Source organism: Alternaria novae-zelandiae (genome assembly GCF_023758075.1).
Source record: "Alternaria novae-zelandiae strain BMP 2774 chromosome Unknown scaffold_21, whole genome shotgun sequence".
NCBI lineage: Eukaryota > Fungi > Ascomycota > Dothideomycetes > Pleosporales > Pleosporaceae > Alternaria > Alternaria novae-zelandiae.
Window position 1 is genome coordinate 209,866 of NW_026056981.1, and position 19,538 is coordinate 229,403.

Sequence of the window (19,538 nt, forward strand, 5' to 3'; positions counted from 1 at the left end):
CTTCGACCACATCGGCGTCTGGCGCCTACTATGATTTAATGAGCCCAACACTGTAGGCCAATAAAGCGCTCATATGTCTACGTTGATTTATTCTGCCTAGGACTAGAGGTTAGTAAAGCGCTCATATCTCTACAATAATCTACTTAGCCCAGGATTATGAGTCGATCAAACGCCCAGGTGCATACAATACTTGCTCAGGCGTTCCTAAAGGTATATTTAATGACATGTAAGCGAATACAGAGGTAACTGTACCTGTGCAGGTAGGGTAAATAAAGCAATGACGTACGCAAAATATAGGTATGTTCCGGCGCAAACGCGAACCGCAAGCGCGCCTCAAAACGCTTTGACTCCGCTAGGTAACCTCCAGGGCAACTAATCCCATGTATTTCTACATCTGGTTAACACTCTGTATTCGTCAACTCTAGGGTTGCCTCGACATGACTGAAGATCTAGCTCACATGTAAGCCTCAATCGGTTGCCAGACAAGCATAAGATGGACACTGACTTCGTATATCAGCACTGCGGCCAACGCCCGCGACTCACCACTACTGCGACTTCCTGCCGAACTTCGCAATCGAGTCTACGAATACGTGTTCGATGATGTGCGATTCCATGTCGACAAGACCACCACGCAAATCCCGTCTCCTCAGCACTACTCCCGCTGTATTACGAGCTCTGAGGTACACGTTCGATTCCGCATACCGTCTACATGTCGCCAGATCTTCGCGGAGACAGCGGTCATGCCCTATCGTTCCGCAGTCCTCGAGTTCACCAGCCCACAAAGGCTCATGAACTGGTTGAGAGACTTGCCACCGGGAGTTAGAGGAAACGTGAGGAAGGTTTCTTTCTACAAAAGCAGTGTTGCTGGCCTGATATCACGAGAAACAGCTAGTGATAGTAACGTTGGAGCCCAGCAACACGACTGGCTCATTGAGGCCTGTAGCTCGCTTCAAGGTCTAGAACGCGTTCACCTCGGTACTTATACGAGGACGTTCGATACAGAACTGACTGCGGGTGTCGAGTTCCTCCAAGAACAACTCGTCAAGTCGGACGGAAGGAAGGTGGAAGTAGTCCTGCGGTGAGCTGCTCCTTGGGCCTTATTTGGCTGTCTTTGCAAAATATCTAACATTCTTCAGAACCCGCGTGCTATCTTAGTCGCAGGTGGACAGAGTATAATCAGGTCCGGTACAAAACCACCTTGAGGCATACGAAGTGACGTGGCTCTCTCGTCTTGTACATCGCCGCGATGATGTCTGCTGCTAAACGGGGTTTGCGATTTGGAAATACCACTAGAAATGTATTTGTATTCCTTAGAAGCAGTAATAGCATCTCGAACTAATTACGAAAGCGTCTTGTCGCTTTCAAACCACCATCTCCCAAATCTGACCACCACCCATCAAGCGCCAAAGGCCGCCCTTGCGATCGCCAGCCACCTCACCTCTGGAAGCCCTCTGGTCGATCGTCTCCCAAACCATTGGTGTTCCTGAGTACCGCGAGTAACTTCCGTCCAGAAGCTCAACATACAGATAGTCTCCGATCGCATAAATGTTGTTGACCACTCTGCCGCTGTCGATCAGAGTCCACCCTCTTGTCGCATTCATCTTGAGAACTTGGTTCGCGCTGCTATCCCATCTGTAGACGTTGTTACCTCCCACGGCCAATTTGGCAGTGTAAGTGCTGTCGACAATCTTCCATTGACCGGCGTTGTAGGGCGCTGGCGTGCGTACGATGGTGCCGTTGTAGAGACGATTCCACATTGTGAGTTGATCGTCGAACAGGATCTGGGTCGAGCTGGAACTATCTGTGATGGGAGGCTGGTCGATGGTAACCCAAGCGCCGTCAGACAAGCGTGCGACGGAGCCGTCTTTTCGTTGTGCAAAGAGCTGATCACCCGCGGCAACGATGCTGTAGACACTCGTGTCTGTACCACTCGTCGACTCCCACTCTCCAGGCTGACCCAGCCAGCGGAATGTACCACCATCGAGGTGCCTCTGCCAAAGGTTGCCGTTAGCGCCGGCGATCTGGTAGGTCTGCTCGTAGTTGTCGACGGTTGTCCAAGCGCTGTTGATGTATCGCTGGATCTGACCGGTTGGGCGCACGATGTAAAGACCATCGTTGGCGGCTGAAACACCCGAAGATGATGTTACAGTGATAACGTTATTGATCCTCGCGGTATCGTCAATCTTGATCCATTTTGGCGCAGCCCTCGACGCTACGGCGCTTGAGTGCAGAGAACTGGTCTCCTCTCCGATCTTCGGATGGGGTGATGCAAGGCAAGTAGAGAAGGCCCCGAGTAGCAGTTGGATATAAGACGACTTCATGCTCGGACAATACGTGCGGTTGATGAGTTTTGGAGAAGGGTGCTGAAAGCTGCAGCGGGAAGACTATCTGAGGCTTTATACGTATCCCAGCGGTGTAATCTAGAGCCTTCGTGATTAGTTTGTAAATCTCGGCTGGTTTGTCACATACATGATATGCAGGTATTTGGCGAAGCATCGTGGACTGTTCCTTCGCTTCATCCCGCTAAGTTGTACTCGACCCTGTACTAGATCGGGGCGTATACCTTGGCATTATTGTGAGGCCTGATGGCGCGTTCTTGTAATTGGCAGGATTGTAAGCGAAGTATATAGCTTCTGGCAGGTGGGAGAAATTGGGATGCGGTTGGTGGATGTGGTGAATGCACGAATGGGTCGCGGACCGACCCGGCAATGTCAGCCTTGGTGTCGAACGTCAAGTAAAGAATCTACAAGTAGATGGATTTGTTCTGCACAATTCCTGAGTACGCGTTTGTTCCTCCATCTCTTCGGCGCTTTGAGGAGCGTTCGATCTACTCGTTGGCACCCTAGGACCCCAGCAAGACACGCCGCGTCGCGTTGCGTAGTTATCCGGCTATATTGAGAGTTCAACGCACCAATTGAGCTTTCCTGGATGATGAGGATGGGGGGCCTTTCAACAAATTCCTTCGCAACGGATCCGAATGCTGGTTAGATCATGCATACTGCATGCAATGTTAAAGCGTCGACGCGCTCTCGTGCTAACGCAAAAATTGGAAATAGATGCGGCTCTATAGTTCGTGGCGGTATCAGGGTCCAGTGAAAGTGCCGTGCTGGAGAGTCGAGACGTCTACGCAGGATTCCGGAAGCCACCTGGGCATCAAGTTTCGCCTAGCTCGGGGCGTATTGAAATGTAAGCTTCATGGAACAGGAAGGTGCTGAATGTGTGGACAGATACGCGGAGGATCGTCCAAAGGATGTTGGTCAGAGACGAAAAGACGACAAGTGGCACATCGCTTCGCGACGCTACCTAGGTAATCTTGGGTAAATGCGTGTCGGGGGCGGCAGAGTCACGTGACCTGATCATGAATTGAGCGACGACGTTTGGATGGAGATGGGCCAAAGTAATGATGGAATTGTGACTCCTGTAGCATTGTAGAAGGTGGGAGTAGGTGTGGCGAAATCGTTCGTCGGGCGTGATAATGCAGGGCGGTGCGCAAATGGTTCAAAGACCCCGCCGCACCGCTCGTGCCTTAGCGTCACCGCCAGCCCGCCTTGTCACCAGTTCCGTTGTTGACTTCGAGGCCGCAATACTACGTCCGAGCCCGCCAGTCCCCGTCAGACGGCAATGAACTTCTGGAACGGAGCGAAATTAGACCCCTCTCTTCGCCGCCGCCAGCGGGCTTGAGGCCGCTCAAGGACCATGGAGAAACGATATATAAAGGCGACAATCATGTCAATGTCTGAAGTCCATCACGAGCTTCGACCCTTGTATTTGCTGCAACCTTAGTCAGACACCTACCAAGATCTCTCCGAAAGCCTTTCATCTTCTCCAATGGCTCACCAAAATCGCCTCGCAAACGCCCACGTCCTTGTCTTCGGCGGCACTTCAGGGATCGGCTATGCCATCGCCAACATGGCCCTCGCATCCGGCGCGCTCGTAACAATCTCTGGATCTGGCCAAACCAAAGTCGACAAAAAAGTCGAAATGCTGCGATCTCTGTACCCAAGCATGCCAGCCTCCAATGTAGCAGGCATCGCCGTCGATCTTATGGATAAAGAGAACTTGGAGTTCAACTTGAAGGCTATGCTGGACAAAGTGACCGAGGGCGGCGAGAAGAAGATCGATCATATCGCTTTCACAGCCGGCAATCCGCTCTCGCTGCCCAAAGTTGCGGAGATTGAAGTGAAGACCTTGATGGAAGGCTTCACAGTTCGCTTTCTCGCCCCGTGTGCCTTGGCCAAGCTGATTACGACGGGCGATTACATGCCCAAAAGCTCCAATAGCTCCATCACGCTTACTGGGGGCACAAACACACATCGTCCAATGCCGAACTGGACCCTAGGCGCAGCGGTCGGCGCCTCAATTGAGGGCTTGACGCGCGGTCTGGCGGTGGACATGGCTCCCATTCGCACGAATATCGTCCACCCCGGCGCGATCCAAACAGAGTTGTTCCATGATTTCTTCAAAAGCGCTCCCCCTGAGATGATGGAGAAGATGAAGAAGGGGAGCAGCCTGACGGGGGAGTTAGGACGCCCGGAAGATATAGCGGAGGCATATGGCTGGGTCATGAAGGATCGGTTCGCGAATGGGACGCAGGTGAATAGCGATGGTGGGCGATTGTTGGTCGGTACCGAGTAAAAGGCTTGAGCCCAGCTGTACACAGTATGCTTCATGATAAATCGAGGTTCATTCCCCTTCTCTCGACTTCTTCTTTGACGTGAGTCCACTTGGTGCAATCAACCAACATACCCTCTAACCCCCGCTTCCGCAGACTCTGTAGGTCTTCCGGACTTTTCTGCACGTCATGCTCAAGCGCGATCTTGAACTTCAACCCCAGAAAACTAAACACTTCATCCATGCGTCCGAATAGAAGTGCGATCAAGTCCACGTCCTCTTTGAAGCTACTGTCGCCGGTGACGCGCCACTGAATAACGAGCACGCATGCTGCAACATACAGCGACGATCCGATGTGTGCAGAGAGCAGAAGGTCGATGGATATACGCGACGCGTCTTTGACGATCTGCGCGATGTTCTGAGCCGCTATCACAGCAAGTGTGAACTGCGAAGCCGACTCCTCGATTGAAACATGCGTCTCACGTCGGTAATGTAGGAGGACTGTCATGGTGTTCAGGATGATGTGTAGCCATGCGACATGACCACGATCAGCTGGTAACGCTTTCAGAATCGAACTCGCTGTGCGCGGGAGGCTGAGATTAAATTTGATAATCATGTCGTCCAATTCGGCACAATCTTCTGCATATTCAGGGCTGTCTGGAGAGGTATGTAGAGAACACAACAGTTCAGAGACCCGGCCAAGCAGGACGTGTGCTATAATCACGTAGTGAAAGACGTTTGGAGAGTCCTTAGCAACCGATACGGCGTTTACGAGACGCGACAGGTTTCTCGTGAACGGTATGTTAGTGATGTGGTTATCTCTCAGTTCAGGACTCATGCCCTGGAACATTGCTTCAGCAACCGGGATATCGACCTTGAATTGTATCTCTGGTATAGCATGGGCCCAGCCCGTCGGCCATGCATGCATTCGATCCATGATGAATAGTAGCCAAAGTGCTCGTCGGGATTCTTCTCGCTCAAGTGCTGACTCGCGGTTGATATTATCAGAAGCACATGAGTATTCGTTAATGGGTATTGTATCAGAGAGGTGGTGGCTGGCATCCATACGGTTCAAGCCGAGCACGACAGCCTGCCTCCAGGCTTTCCCCAAGAAGAGCCAGCTAGCAGAGTAGTCGCCAATAGTCCAAGCGTGGAACACAAGGAGTAGTACGGCCTGTATTGTGCGGACAGCCGGGTCTGGTCTTCGCCGTGTCAGATCGTAGGAGAAACGTGCTTGTTCGTACCAGTCTTTCGAGCGCTTTCGGATTGAGGCGTCTGGGTGATACCTAGCTGTTACGCAGCACATGGCATATAGGAGAAGCGGTGCATCTTTCTCCATATCGCCACATTCAACCTTTGCCAGGAAGCTCTTCCTGTGGAAGCAAGGGAACATGTGGTACAGATGTTCGAAGAAGAGTTCGCCGAGTTGGAGGATCACATGTCGTGGGGGCAACTGTAAGCTCTCCAATATATCCAAGTCTAGCGTACTGGCAGAATGTTCTGCGGTAGATCCCGGAGTAGGATACTGTGGGCGAGATACTACATGTTCTGAGATAGTGGAGCTGGAAAGATCGAAGTTCATGCCTGAGAACTGCATGAAGTCTAGTGACTCAATCGGCATGGTATCGAAGCCTTGTGCGCGAGCCGGCGATGCCGATACATGATGCTCCGTTCGGCTCGTTGATGACGTGTCATCGTCTCGGTTTGGAGTCTTGACAGTGTAGTCGCACTTGATATTCAACTTGCTGCACAACGAGCAACTCGGGTGCTCTGCCTGTGGTAAGCACCCTATCATCAGCCCCTAGCTGATATGCGTGGACGGTTATGGGCTTACATCGCATCTTTTCTTGCGCTGCCGGCAGCTCTTGCAGGCTTGCTTACGTTTGTTGACAGAGGCAGGAATGGTTAGTGTCTGCATCGCGATACGATAGCGGGCACGTTCATAGGTACCACACGGAATGAGGGAAGGAGCGAGGATGGTGCCGTCGTCGCACTAGTCGGTTCCGAGCGGATAGTGCCGGATGTTGCGGACTTAAGCCTTGCAAAGGTCGCATTCTATCCAAGCAAAAACCCACTTAGGCCTGCAGCCCAGATTAAGATGGAAAAATACAAAGTAGGGAGCCTGACGTGATTGACTTGACTCTGCCAGAGCAGGGAGACTTGGTCTATTCGAAGAAAGCATTACAGTTCATACACATGCATTGATCTTCGTGACGTCTAAACTTCATGCTATCTCACAGTACTGCGACTGGATCATACACGCACCCTCACAGTCTAACCGAACGACCTTAGAGCTTAAGACTCTCAATGAACTTGGTCGCTTCCGCAACACCCTCATCAACCTTATCCGCATTCGTACCCTGGCCAATCGCAGTAGGAGCGCCCGGCTTGCCACCCGCCTTACCACCAATAATGGGAGTGACAGCAGCGGCCCATTTAGGTCCGTCGGCGCCTGCGTTCTTGAATGGCTGTGTCACATATGTCAGCAATCGTTGCCAGAGAAGAAGAAAAGGGAATATAAGAGGGGGACGACATACCTCACTAACATAGCATCCATGCACAACCTTACCCTCCTCAGGCGAAGCAGAGAAAAGATACAAACTCCGGTCCTTGAGTGCGCTCTTCGGACCAGAGACAGTCTTGATAGCCTCGCTGATAGCCTTGTTAACCGTGCTCGACCACTCCAGCTTCTTCACCATGAACTTCTTGCTGTCGTCCTCGAAGAACTTGGTCACTTCATCGAGCACACGCTTGTTATCGGCTTTAGCAGCAGTCTTCTGCTCATCCAGAATGCTCTTTTGGATCTTGGCGAACTCCTCGCGCAGCTTGGTCTTTGCGATGGCGGAGATGGTCAGGTTGTTGAGGTCGACGCCGATTTTCTTCGCTTCGGCTTCTTTGGCGGGACCAAAAGCCATCTTGCCCATGGCTTGGACCCGTTCTTGGAATTCGCGCGCGATGCGTTGGACGTTGTAGGCTTCTTGGCCGGTTACCGCGACGATACGGCGGATGCCCTTGGCGATGCCGGATTCCTCGAGGATGACGAGTTCCTTGATTTCGCCTGTCTTGAGGACGTGGGTGCCGCCACAGAATTCGATGGACAGCTTTTCCCACTTCTCGTTCTTGACGTCGCTGAGGAGTTCTTCGACTGGGACGCCGACAGAGACGACGCGGACGGGGTCGGGGTAGGTCTCGCCAAAGACGGCTCGGACACCGCGGATCTCCTTTGCAGATGCGAGTGGTACTTCTTTGGCGTAGACTTGTGAATCCTGCTTGATGTACTCGGAGGAAATCTTCTCGACCTTGTCTAGCTCCGCGTCTGACAGACCAGCCTTGTGCGAGAAGTCGAAACGCAGCTTCTCTGGTGCGACTAGAGAACCCTTCTGATCGACCTCGTTACCAAGGACCTCCCGAAGAGCGTAGTTGAGGACGTGGGTACCGGTGTGGTTGTTGCGGACGGGATGTCTCCGGAGCTCGTCGAACTCTGCAATGACCTCGCTGCCTACGCTCAACTCGCCGTACTTGATGTATCCAGTGTGCAACACGTAGCCGGCATATACCTGCACGTTCTCGATACTGATCTCAGCCTCGCCATCTACAAGTAACCTTCCAGTATCGAATTCTTGACCACCCTGCTCGGCGTAGAAGTTTGTCTTGTCAAGCAAGACACCGAATTGCTCGCCTTCCGGCACCTCTTTCGTGCTCTTGAGGAACTTCTTGTTGTGATATATCGCCTTGATGGTAGCGGTGATGTTTTCGCGGCCAAACTTGGCGGAGTCGTCGGTCTTTGGGACTTCGGGCATGTTCTCCAGCGCACCAAGGTCGTGTACGTCGAACTTGACGACTACGGCACCAGCCTTCTTATCTCCCTTGCTAGCTTCGCGAGCCTTCTCTTGTGCCGCCTCAACCTCCTCATCCTTGATCTTCAGGCCGCGCTCTTCAGCCATGAGCTTCGTCAGATCAACAGGGAAACCGTAGGTGTCGTATAACCGCCAAACATCGTCTCCTGGCAGCTCATCCGAGCCCTTGACCTTGGCCTTTTGCGCGTACTTTTCGAAAATGACCTCACCGCGATCTAATGACTTGGCGAAAGCCTTTTCTTCCTCGTCCAGAATCTCCATGATGTCTTGTTGCTTCTTCTTGATCTCGGGGAACATGTCGCCCATCTGTTCGACCAGCGTAGGTACAATCTTGGAGAAGAAGTCGCCGATTTCCGTCTCGAAGTATTTGCGCGCATATCGTGCACCTCTCCGAAGCACTCGGCGGACGACGTATCCCCGACCGACGTTGTTCGGTACACCACCGTCGGCAATGGCAAAGCTCATCATGCGAACGTGGTCCGCGACGACGCGGTATGCAGTGTCGATACCATCTGGGTCCTGGTCTCCAAAGTTGCCCCTGTATTCCCGCGCTCCAGTAATCTCCTGTATCCTCTTGAACAGTGGTGTGAAGACGTCGGTGTCGTAGTTGGACTTCTTGTGCTGCAACACCGAGACCAATCGCTCGTATCCCATACCCGTATCGATGTGCTTGTTCGGTAGCGGTCGTAGTGATCGGTCGGGCTCGCGATTGTACTGCATGAAGACGTTGTTCCAGATCTCGATGACCTCGGGGTCGTCCATGTTGACGAGCGACGCAGCGTTCCTGTACTCTCCATTTACTGGCTCCCTCAGATCGTAGTGCACCTCCGAGCAAGGTCCACATGGGCCCTGATCACCCATCTCCCAGAAGTTGTCCTTCATGTCACCAGGCAGGATGTGGTCTTCCGGTACGCCCACGCTCTTCCACAGCTCCTTAGCTTCCAGATCCGGCTCCAGCTCACCTGGCACGCCCTCAAAGTATGTGACGTATAACCTCTTGGGATCTATGCCGTAGACCTTTGTGAGCAGCTCCCAGGTGAAGCCTACCGCCTCCGTCTTGAAGTAGTCGCCGAAACTCCAGTTGCCCAGCATCTCGAAGAAGGTGTGGTGGTAACTGTCCTTGCCCACATCGTCGAGGTCATTGTGCTTTCCACCGGCGCGGATGCACTTTTGCGAGTTGGCGGCGCGCTTGAGCTGTGCGAAGTCGGACGAGGGGTCGACGGTGCCTTGGAAGATGGCCTTGTACTGGTTCATGCCCGCATTGGTGAAGAGGAGGGTGGGGTCGGAGAGGGGCACGACGGACGAGGAAGGCACTGTTTGCTGTCAATTGGCGTTCTTGAAGATCTTGGACTCATAGTATCGAAAGATGTCAACTCTCGAACACAGAGACGGAAACGCACCAAACGTGTGTCCGCGCTCCTTGAAGTAATCCAGGAAAGTCTGGCGCACGCGGACGGCGCCCCATTCGTGCTTCTCTTCAACGAGCGACATGTTTGCGGCCGGCGCGCTGCCGTGGGGGAGGGGCAGCGAGAGAAGGCGTGTGCAGGTGAAGAGTCTCGTGCAGCGTCTAGGGATGACGAGCCGAGGCGAATGCGAACGAAGAAGGTGCGAGTGACGGGTCGCGAGCAAGGGCAGACGGCGTCTAACCGTATGGTGACTCAGAGGGGCAGCTCGCGTTGATAGCAGCATTCACGAAAACATGTGGGCAGGGTGCGGGCGCCGAGAGCTGCAGCAAGCAAACTGCGGGGCTGTCCTGTCGATGGCGGCCAGGAGCTTCGGAGGACCGACATGGCGCGCCTCAGCCCTTCTGGAAGCTTCACGTAAGTGCGCCTAGACGACCGCGCTCCCAGTATAACAACCGCCATGTCCCGATCCCAACACCAGCCCTATCGCTAATCCATCACACCACCCCTACCAATCGGCTGTCCTCGGGAGTACTTGTAGCACGATTTCCTGCCAAAGCTGCGATGCATGGCGCAAGTCGCTAGCTCCCCTCGTCCCTTCGCGCAACAACAGAATGCGCCCCATGGCACCAAGAGAGCCGCCGACAGCTCGCTCGAGAATGAACAGCGGCTGAGTAAGCGGTTCGACCTGCTGAATCTAGGTATGCTCACCCCATTACACTGTACACATGGAAAACCCCCTTCTAACAACAGCACAGTAGACAACAATGGCACACGCCTCTACATCCCCGTCCCAGGCTCAACCGACGCCCCCCTCCCCCGGCATCCCCAAGGCGCGACCTCCTACGGCGACCCTCTAGCCTTCGTCTCACCACGTCGCCAACAACCCCGCAAGCCACGCCACGTCCGCGCCAGCCCCTCCCAAAAAGCATGCGGCATGGAGGTAGAAGACACGCCCCACCGCGTCTACATCTCAGACCTGAGCGCCGAACTCTCAGACCTAGAATCCGACGAGGAAACGCCCATCTTCCTCTCCGATATCGAGAAGCACCTCTCTAAAATCCCTCAGCACATCTTACAGGGCCCAGAGCCCAAACCGACGGATAAGAACCAGTTGGTGCTGTATAATGTGCCGAGCAGTTTGACGGTGCCCGAGGCGCAGGATAATGTGCGCAAGGCGATTGTAGAGGCGCGGCAGAGGATTAGGGATAAGCAGGTTAATCCCGTGACGGAGCCTGTGGATGTGGATCTCGGGAGGGATAGTAGTGTGGTTGGAGGACCGAGGATTATGGATGCGATACCCCAAGCTATGGCGTCACCTGTAGAGGGAGACGGAGATGCCATGGACATTGACTGATTGATGGATTGATTGAGTCAATGGTATTATTTGTTGTTGGTCATGAAATTATTATGGATAGTTTGTAACGCTTGTTATACATCAAATGCAATCAACGTGATCCAGTCACGATCTTGTATATCCGCCTTTTGCAGCTGTTTTGTATGTGCATCTTATCTACCGTCTGAATCTATCCAAAACACCCATGATCTTGGCCTTTGCTGGCCGGGGTGGCAGTTCTTGTGATTGTCCTTGCTCTACATCGGAACCAACAAAGCCGCTCTGTTGAGGTCCGGCTTGTTGAGGTACTCCTTGTGGTGGGGCACCGTATACTGGCATTTCCATACCCTGAGCTCCTTGGTTCGGGTTCATCTTGGTGGCGCCGGGAGGAGGGGGCGCAAAGTATTGGGGCGGTGCATCAGTGTTCTGGTACAGCGGCGGGGGTTCTGCCCATGTGCCGTCCTGTCTTTGTGTGTATTGCGGGTTGGGTGCATTAGGTGCGTAGGGGTTTTGCGTTTGGTAGAAGGTAAAGTGGTTCTGGGGGACCTGACCATGACGGCGGCGTTCAGAGTAGGATATGAGGAACTGTTGTGACCGTTAGTATACGAAGGGTTGCGTGTGTTGGAGAAGAGGGGTAACGTACGCGATGGTATGAAAGCAACGGTAGGCCCTTCCTCAGACGTTGCTTTGCGTGAATGCGGCCTCCTACAAACCAACCGAAGAATATGAGAAAGAAAGCTGCGAGGATGATCCATTTGACGATGATGCCTTTCTGTTATCTTGTTAGTGCAAAGTCCTGTGAAGACCACTGGGTGATGAGCCAAACATACGTCTGAGTACCAAAAGCCATTGTCGTCAAAGCCACACTCCCTCGATCCGTCATCAAATTCGACGCAGTATCTCTTTGTTAATGAAATCATAACTGCGGTGTGTGTGTATTCTCAGTAGAGATAGTGGTGCGAGTCGTGGATGTCTACGTTGGATCGCAGAGGGGAAGATCGACTGGTATAAGCCCAGTATGTGCCGCAATCCAGGGAGGATGATATGGCCGATATGAGCGGTTAATGGGACAGCTGCGCCACTGCTACGTCGTTCTGTCCTTCGGTCGGTTAGGCTCCCGAGAGGGAGGTGTGTCGCGTGTGGAGTGGGTTGGCAACGGGTATTGTTTCAGATGTGTGAGGCGTGGGTGTGTTGGGTTTCAAGATGGGATGGATGCGCGGGCGGCTGTTGAGTGGCTGATCTTCGATAGTTAATAACTAAGAAAGTGGCTTGAGGAGAAGGAAATGGAAACTTATGGAAACGACGACGAATTGAATGAGTGACAAAAAGAACAACCAAAAAAAGAAGTGACGAAGATTGTGGCTGGGGCAACTGAAGCCTCGAGGTTGGGGAGGTCGGGGGAGCTCTGGTCTGCAAGGGACGCGTGGAAAGGAGTGGAGCGCGTCCCGTGCCCTGCAGGGCTGAAAGCTTGTTCCTTGCCCGCCTGGCCGGATGTGGCGGACTTCACTCCGCATCTTCGTCTGTCAAAATGTGGCTGTGGCATTTATTGCGTTGGAAAATGCGCGTGAACCATGATGCAACAGTCGGTGAGGTTCGATTCTTTATATTGAAACATACACTTCCTTGTGTTACGTGTTGAGTAGCGCGTCTTCCCGCTAGACAGCAATCATCCGCCGCTGTTGCCGCCGCAGCAAGATACTTTCTTTTTTTCACACATCACGTTGTAAAGTACTGTTGGGATACAGATTGAGTTACGCGGAGAACCTCGCAGCACTGACGCGCGCACAATGGACATGTCATAACGATAGGTTGGATCAAATTCAATGCCGTTGGGATGCCGGCTTCGCTAACCTAAAGCAAAAAAGAAACAAAACACAGAGTAAACGTTGTGGTATAATGCCACCAAACGCCTGATTAACATGCCCAATGAAAACCTCACTATCGCACTCTATACTTCCGCCATTCCACTGTAGACTCCAGAGGTCCCCGCATGTTTCGCAATGCTACGTCACCAGGAGGGATATTCCTGCATCGGACGCTGAACATAGAAAACGGCCAAAGGCTTCAACTCCGGTCCCATGCTTGAAAATCGAATGAAACCGAGTATACAGATAGAAGGGATTACGAGCGAAAGGAAAGTCTAATGTAACAAGTTGCGAAGAGATGGACTGGCGCTAGCCCCCGTGTTGGCGCGCTCAGTGGGCGCTGACGTGACTGTTGGTGCCTCCCGCATCACTGTATCCATGGGTGTTGCCGGTCTGCCAGGTGCAGGGCTTCCGTGGTGGAGCACAGGGTACTGTGCTACTGGAGGAGGAGCAGTGAATGGGCTTTCACGCGACGCAGGATGTGCGTGAGGATGGGTTGGAGAATAGGGCATTGTCCGCGGTGATTGCATAGCCCCGTTGACCATCATCGCGCCGTTGTTGTGGTGTAACTGTGGAGGTCCACTAATGGGTGGTCCAGAGTACGGTGGCCGAAGCCCTGCCGCTGCTATCGCCGAGTGCATCGGTGCACCTGAAAAGGCTGCATACCCATTCGGCTGAGGCGGATATGGCGCGTGGAATGCAGGAATATGGCCAACAGGTGGAGCTTGTAGTGGTGGTGGGCCGTAACCGTTTCCGTTGGGCAGGTGGTGTGGGGGATGCCCAGGCCCTGGAGGAACACCGCTATGCCATGAGGGCAACGGCGGAGGCTGACCTGGTATCGGACCGCCTGGTAACGCCCAACCTCCTGCCAAAGCTGCAGGTGGTGGTGGATATGCTGGGATTTGAGTCGCGGGCAGTGGATACGTTTGTGGTGGCTCTTTGAAGATCGAAACTGATCTCGCTCGCTCTTCCTCCTCATCATCTTTGCCATTCTGTTTCTTCCAATGACACTTCTGGCACATGTATGAAGCTGAAGGAGCTGCGTCCACATCAGTGTTGAGCCGCAAGGTCTTGTGCGCTGGTGAAGCAACAGCTGGCGCATCGGTCATTGGCTGATCGGCTTGGCCATTGCCGTTGACGATTTGGCCTTCCTCCACGACGGGCTTCTTCTCGATGTGGCCGTTCATATCTGCAGTACCGTCGCGGTCGATTGGTCCGTCTAATATACGAGGCGCTTGCGTTGCTGCCGTTTCCTCGTCAAGTTTCCACCATCGTGGGCTAGATTCGATCTTGCAGCGCACGCATTTACGCTCAGGCTTGGGCGCCGCTGGCTCGCTTGACTCTTCCTTGACTGATATACCAGCGTTGGACTGTCGACCTCGGGCTGACGTGGGTGTGGGCGCTGCGACTGCAGATGCTCGGCGGTTGGCCGGCGCAGGCACGATTTGGGGTACGATGCGTGTCGATTGGTCCACCAAATTGGCTTTGCGCGCGGTACCGGTCAGGGTGAGGTCAGCCTGCTTGAACTCCCGCGCGAACAGCTGGAGCGCAATCAGGTCTGTTCCATCTACGGGTTCATTCATTGGGTGGACAACAGTCTTGGGAGCGTGGTCTTTACACCAGATCGCGGCGATCAGAGTACCCGTCTCTCCGTTCATAGTCACCGTAGGTACGGCGTCTCTGCGAGAGACCTTGACTGGGGTCATGTCGAATCCGAATGTATATCCGTTGCTGTGCGCGCAGCCAACATGGAAAGTTGCGTGGCACTGCAGGCACGAAGTGCATGCGCCGTCGGTTGTCTTACAAAGCTTACAGACTGCGTCGTACCGAAGTGTTGGTGCTCCTATTCCCTCCACCATGTCGAGACGTGTCGCGCTGCTGAACTTGATTTCAGGATGCCATATTGCACAGTACACGTGCACCCAGTTGTTGTCAGCGGTGCGCTTGAGCGGTTCACGGGGTACAAGCGGTCGACCCTTCTCTTGTTGCCGAAGGCGATACTCGTCCTTGGCTTTGTCGATAAGCTCCTTCTCTAGGCGCTCCCTTTCGCGATCACGATCCGTCCTCTTCTTGTGCGTAATCTTCGGTTGTTCATAGAACTCTTGCTCGCTCTCCTGCTGTGGACAGAGAACGCACTCGTACGTCTTTTAATGGTCAGCATGGTATCAAGAATGACGAATTTGCAACTTACATATGACACGCTCTCTTTCTTGTCGTTCTTGCATGGATCGCAATACCACTTGTTTGCCTGCCGCGTATCTTCGACACCGTAACAAGGTTTGTGAACAGTCAACCGACAGGCTGCGCATTCTAGACGCGTACCTTCCGACGACCGACATACAGCGCATGGCAAAGGCTTCAGTTTTGGAGGCGCAGGGACTGGTGGTGGAGTTGGGGCTTTGGGCGCCGGGGCAGCCTTCTCTTTTTCTTTCTTCTTCGAGACAGGCTCGTTGACAGGAGTTGTTGTTCCACTGTCTCCGTTGGTAATGGCGGCAGTTTTCTGCTTCTTCTTCGGTGGCTCTGCAATCGGTTGGGCGATAGCAGCCGGCATCTCGACGTACTCCGGAGTGGGGTTCTTGGAGCTGGGGTCTGACTGCGCGGCGTAGACCTCACGTAGGAGCTCCTCGTCGATGCGACGCTTCCACGCCTTACCTCCACCCTGCGCGACCTTCTTTGCGATCTCGTCTACATTTTCCCATGTCACTGCATACTTGCGCCATAAATTCGCGCAGCGCAGGCAAAGGGCGATGAGGAATCCGGTTTTGTCCTTGGAACGACCATCCGGGGGTATCATTTGACCAGGTGTCACGCCAGGCGCGCGTCTCCATTGGCGAGAGTGGCGAACTGTGCAGAACTTGCACTGGAAAAGTCGCTTGCGCTGAATGGCCTTTGCGCTGTCGAAAGCCGAGTCGTCTGCGGCATCCGCTACGTCGTCAACAAGCCGGGATTGTGCGTCAGGCTCAACCTTCTTGCTGCGGCCCTTGCGGCTGCTGTAAGAGCCCCAGATCTCCCTTCCTTTAGGTGTCTTCTTCCACATGTAGTAATAGCGCACGGCATCCCCGTAGAACATGGTCTTGCTGGTGTGCTGGCGAACGAGCCTGATCTCAGAACCATATTTTGCCACACCTTCGTTCCACTTCTTCTCTTCTTCCTTGGTCAGCTCTGGTTCTTTCAAGTCTTTCCGCTTGTCGATCTTCTTGACATGCTTCAAGGCTACATCCGCGTCGTACTGATATTTGGTGAAGAGCGTCAAGCACCGATCCAAGAAGTTCGTGTTGTACGGTTCCACTCCGACATGCGACTTGGCCAAGGCCCTTGCCCGATCCATGTAGGCTTTTACTTGATCTTCCGTGACGTTGGGAGCGTTGTCTTCTCCTCGAGTGGAGTGTACTCCTAGTGGAGGCATCTTGAACATCAGTTCCGCGGTACACTTGGAGTCCTTGTTCGGCAGATCTTCACCACGACGAATATAACCAGGCGGCTCGTCCATTACCCACTTAGGGCGCTTAGCCTTCTCGGCCTTGTCTGCTTCAATCGCCGCTACCGTCTCTTTCGATAGCTTGCCTTCCTTCTTGTTACCCGCAGCCTTGACGTAGCGTTTCTTAATCTCCGCAGGTTTGACCAGTTCCACAGGGTGTCCATGCCAGACGTTGACGTTTGCTTGGTGTCGAGGTCCCAGCCGAGAACTTGCGCGAGGGTAAATGGCCCGATCGTCGTACTGCAGTGCGTCCTCTACCCGGCAGTGTATGCCAAGATATCGCATAGGCCACATCTTAGCCAAGGCAATCTCGGCCTGTGTTGCAGGATGTGTGTCGACTTGGGAATCGGGGTCCGGTGTGTCTGCATTGGTATCGCCGCTTGCTTCCTCCTCTTCCTCATCTATGACTTCTTCCTCTTCGGCATCTTCGTGAGTGGTACCCAGGCGGGCCTCCAACTTCTTCTCTTGCGCTCTGCTACATGGGCCACAAGCCCAAGCAAATCCACGAGATGGTTTTTTGAGTAGTGGTGGGCGCACGCAGTTCATGTGATAGGTGTTGTGACAGACTGCGCACTCAACGGAGTCATTCCTAATCAGGTTAGCCCCGTCACGTGGATGGGTAAATGGAGACTTACGCTGCGCAATATCCAACACAACGCTTGCAGCTCTTGACAGCGCTTGTGAGTTCCTTTACCCGACTCGTCTCGAGACAGATGTACTTCCACCGCTCGTCTAGGGCTTTCTTGACCTTGTCGGGTACGTTGATAACCGATGAGACAGGAATGACATCGTACCAGCGATGAATGAAGCGGTCAAAAACTTGGTTGAACCAGAAGCTGTCTTTGGTTTTGCGATACTCGTCAAGATCGCCGATTTCGCTCCGATGCAAGATTTGGCATTTTCCCCGTAAAGACGCCAGAGGGCATAGATCAGAGTGCATGGTCGCGTAGACCAGACGAGTGTCATTGTTGTAGCGCTGGACATCTCGTGGGCGATAGAACCAATTGACTCGCATGGACTCTATCCGCTTCTTGGGGTCGTTGTCGACGTGGATAAATTCCATAACCCGGCAGAGGTAGTAAGGCTCGCCGGGCGGCTCGCACACGAGGTACACCTGATCTGCACATCCAATTAGAAAACGGAAATCAAGCCGCAAGACGTGGCTGGCGTAACGGAGCGACCGTCAGCTGCAGCCAAAGCAAATCAAAACTTACCGTTGACTGAAAGAATTTGGCCATCGTCGGCTTCCAAGTGACCGTCCTTGAGAAAAGCACCCGTGTTTTCGAACGTCATCATGTTGGTCTCTCGCGCGCTGTTGGCGGCTACCATGGCGCTGGCATGGCTTCCGCGCTTCGCCCCTGCTTGGCTTGGCGCAGCGGCACTCGCGTGACTACCATTTGCGCCATTCGCAGCAGCATTTTTGCGTCGTTTGGTTGCGGGCTGCGGTTGTGGTGTGCTTGACTGAGTCGATGCAGCTGTTGCTGATGTGCCGGAAATATGAGGATTCGGCGCGTTCTCTTTAGTGTTGGTTCCGGAATTACCCCACGATGCATTGCCTTGTGCAGAGGCGGAACCTTTCTTCCCACCCACACTGGCAGAGTGGCCGTTTTCGGGAGCCACAGAATTACGCGACGGCGGATCAGATGCGTTGCCATTTGTGGCTGCAGCTCCCATTTCGAAGTCCATTTCGGTGTCCTCAGCATAATTAGGTCGCGACCTGCCAGGACGGCCGCGCGATCGCGTACCGTATGAAGATAGCGCCTCACCGTTTTGATCTGGCTCCTTTGACGATGCTTTGGACTGATTTGAAGCGACGTTGGCCGCCTCGGGTGATGGTTGCACGTCGTCCATGGCAGAAGACGCGTCGTTGGGGTTTTGTGCAGGCTCCCGTACTTCCAAAGAAGCAGCAGGTGTCGAATTTCTGGTAGAAGCCTTGCTAGTTGATTTCGAAGGCGCTACTTCTGATGCAGCGCTGGGTTGATGCTGTTGATTGCTTTGCGCGTCATCTTCGTTGCGCGGTGATGGTGCATTGGACTGGTCCCCAGCCGTCGAAGACGGAGCCTCGCCTTCGCCGTTCTTCGTGTCCGCCATGCCGATTACTGCAGAAGAAGGCAGAATCAATAAAACGGCCGAGGAAAAGGACGGCGAAGAACCCTTTCAAGGCAGGCGCGGGCTGTCGCCAGGGTTGTCGCTAGAAAGAAGCCCGTCAAGTGCGGATATCAACGCAGCATGAGAAGGCCCATCAGCGCATACACGCGAACTTGTGAAGTAGCAGGTCAAAGGTGAGTATTTTCGGGGTTCAAGACGGCTGGCTTGATGGGGCCGATGGCGAAACCGGGAGAGGTTTCGTGGTTAGACGAAAGAAAGCGTGGTGTGGGGAAGAATTAGTGAAGAAGGGAGCAGTGGTTGAAGGAATTCGAAGATGGCGGACTCGCTGTAGTATGGGTCTAACGGTGCCAAGCTAGGCCCAAGGCTACGTCCGTGGGACCTAGGTTCTTTCTTACGCATATCTCATCTTTCTCATCGGTGCTGCTAACCACAGCACCCTGACAGCAGCGCCCGCGCCTGCCCACGCCGTACAGGTGCGTCGTTCGGCAAACGATGGGGGCGCTGATGGGTCCTTTGTCACGATGTGTTCTTTTGATGGTTTTTGCACGTTCATGTTCACACGGCTTCATCCTTCAACGATCTCCACCACCCCTGTCTGACGTACACCGGCAACGCACCCATCATGCGGCGACTATCTCTGTAATGTGCAGTTGCTCCGCCTGTCTCAGTCATGTCCACTTGTATAGGCCAGCGGACAGGCTGCGTCGTTCGAGTCACTACTCGGTTTCATCAAATTGAGGCATTATATTCATCACATCTCATCGATTGCGTGCGCCTCGACATTTCGCCAGGCCTACTGATCTGGTATCGAGTGCTGTGATGATGGCGTGGGCGCGGCGACGAAGGTTGGAAGGAGGCGATGTATGGTACAGTCCATCG

General features: G+C 53.7%; 8 protein-coding genes across 8 annotated transcripts; 3 read left to right on the plus strand and 5 right to left on the minus strand.

The window, feature by feature from the left end:
- Window positions 1-740: 740 nt before the first annotated feature.
- Window positions 741-1,155, plus strand: J4E88_008835 (uncharacterized protein; the record flags this gene model as incomplete). The annotated part of the gene is made up of 2 exons (XM_049402443.1): window positions 741-1,078; window positions 1,137-1,155. The coding sequence occupies 2 exons, from the start codon at window positions 741-743 to the stop codon at window positions 1,153-1,155; spliced, it is 357 nt and encodes a 118-aa protein (XP_049251680.1).
- A 206-nt stretch (window positions 1,156-1,361) lies between these two features.
- On the minus strand, window positions 1,362-2,321 carry J4E88_008836 (uncharacterized protein; the record flags this gene model as incomplete). The annotated part of the gene is made up of 1 exon (XM_049402444.1): window positions 1,362-2,321. One exon carries the CDS (start codon window positions 2,319-2,321, stop codon window positions 1,362-1,364), a length of 960 nt encoding a protein of 319 aa, XP_049251681.1.
- Window positions 2,322-3,828: 1,507 nt separating this feature from the next.
- J4E88_008837 (uncharacterized protein) lies at window positions 3,829-4,635 on the plus strand (the record flags this gene model as incomplete). The annotated part of the gene is made up of 1 exon (XM_049402445.1): window positions 3,829-4,635. One exon carries the CDS (start codon window positions 3,829-3,831, stop codon window positions 4,633-4,635), a length of 807 nt encoding a protein of 268 aa, XP_049251682.1.
- Window positions 4,636-4,666: 31 nt separating this feature from the next.
- J4E88_008838 (uncharacterized protein) lies at window positions 4,667-6,232 on the minus strand (the record flags this gene model as incomplete). Its single annotated transcript, XM_049402446.1, has 1 exon — window positions 4,667-6,232. One exon carries the CDS (start codon window positions 6,230-6,232, stop codon window positions 4,667-4,669), a length of 1,566 nt encoding a protein of 521 aa, XP_049251683.1.
- A 667-nt stretch (window positions 6,233-6,899) lies between these two features.
- On the minus strand, window positions 6,900-9,959 carry ALA1 (Alanine--tRNA ligase; the record flags this gene model as incomplete). The annotated part of the gene is made up of 3 exons (XM_049402447.1): window positions 6,900-7,079; window positions 7,149-9,781; window positions 9,869-9,959. The coding sequence occupies 3 exons, from the start codon at window positions 9,957-9,959 to the stop codon at window positions 6,900-6,902; spliced, it is 2,904 nt and encodes a 967-aa protein (XP_049251684.1).
- Window positions 9,960-10,439: 480 nt separating this feature from the next.
- J4E88_008840 (uncharacterized protein) lies at window positions 10,440-11,228 on the plus strand (the record flags this gene model as incomplete). Its single annotated transcript, XM_049402448.1, has 2 exons — window positions 10,440-10,572; window positions 10,630-11,228. 2 exons carry the CDS (start codon window positions 10,440-10,442, stop codon window positions 11,226-11,228), a joined length of 732 nt encoding a protein of 243 aa, XP_049251685.1.
- A 156-nt stretch (window positions 11,229-11,384) lies between these two features.
- Window positions 11,385-12,127, minus strand: J4E88_008841 (uncharacterized protein; the record flags this gene model as incomplete). Its single annotated transcript, XM_049402449.1, has 3 exons — window positions 11,385-11,792; window positions 11,851-11,979; window positions 12,038-12,127. The coding sequence occupies 3 exons, from the start codon at window positions 12,125-12,127 to the stop codon at window positions 11,385-11,387; spliced, it is 627 nt and encodes a 208-aa protein (XP_049251686.1).
- A 1,220-nt stretch (window positions 12,128-13,347) lies between these two features.
- Window positions 13,348-18,641, minus strand: J4E88_008842 (uncharacterized protein; the record flags this gene model as incomplete). Its single annotated transcript, XM_049402450.1, has 4 exons — window positions 13,348-15,216; window positions 15,264-17,139; window positions 17,186-17,669; window positions 17,765-18,641. The coding sequence occupies 4 exons, from the start codon at window positions 18,639-18,641 to the stop codon at window positions 13,348-13,350; spliced, it is 5,106 nt and encodes a 1,701-aa protein (XP_049251687.1).
- Window positions 18,642-19,538: the final 897 nt, after the last annotated feature.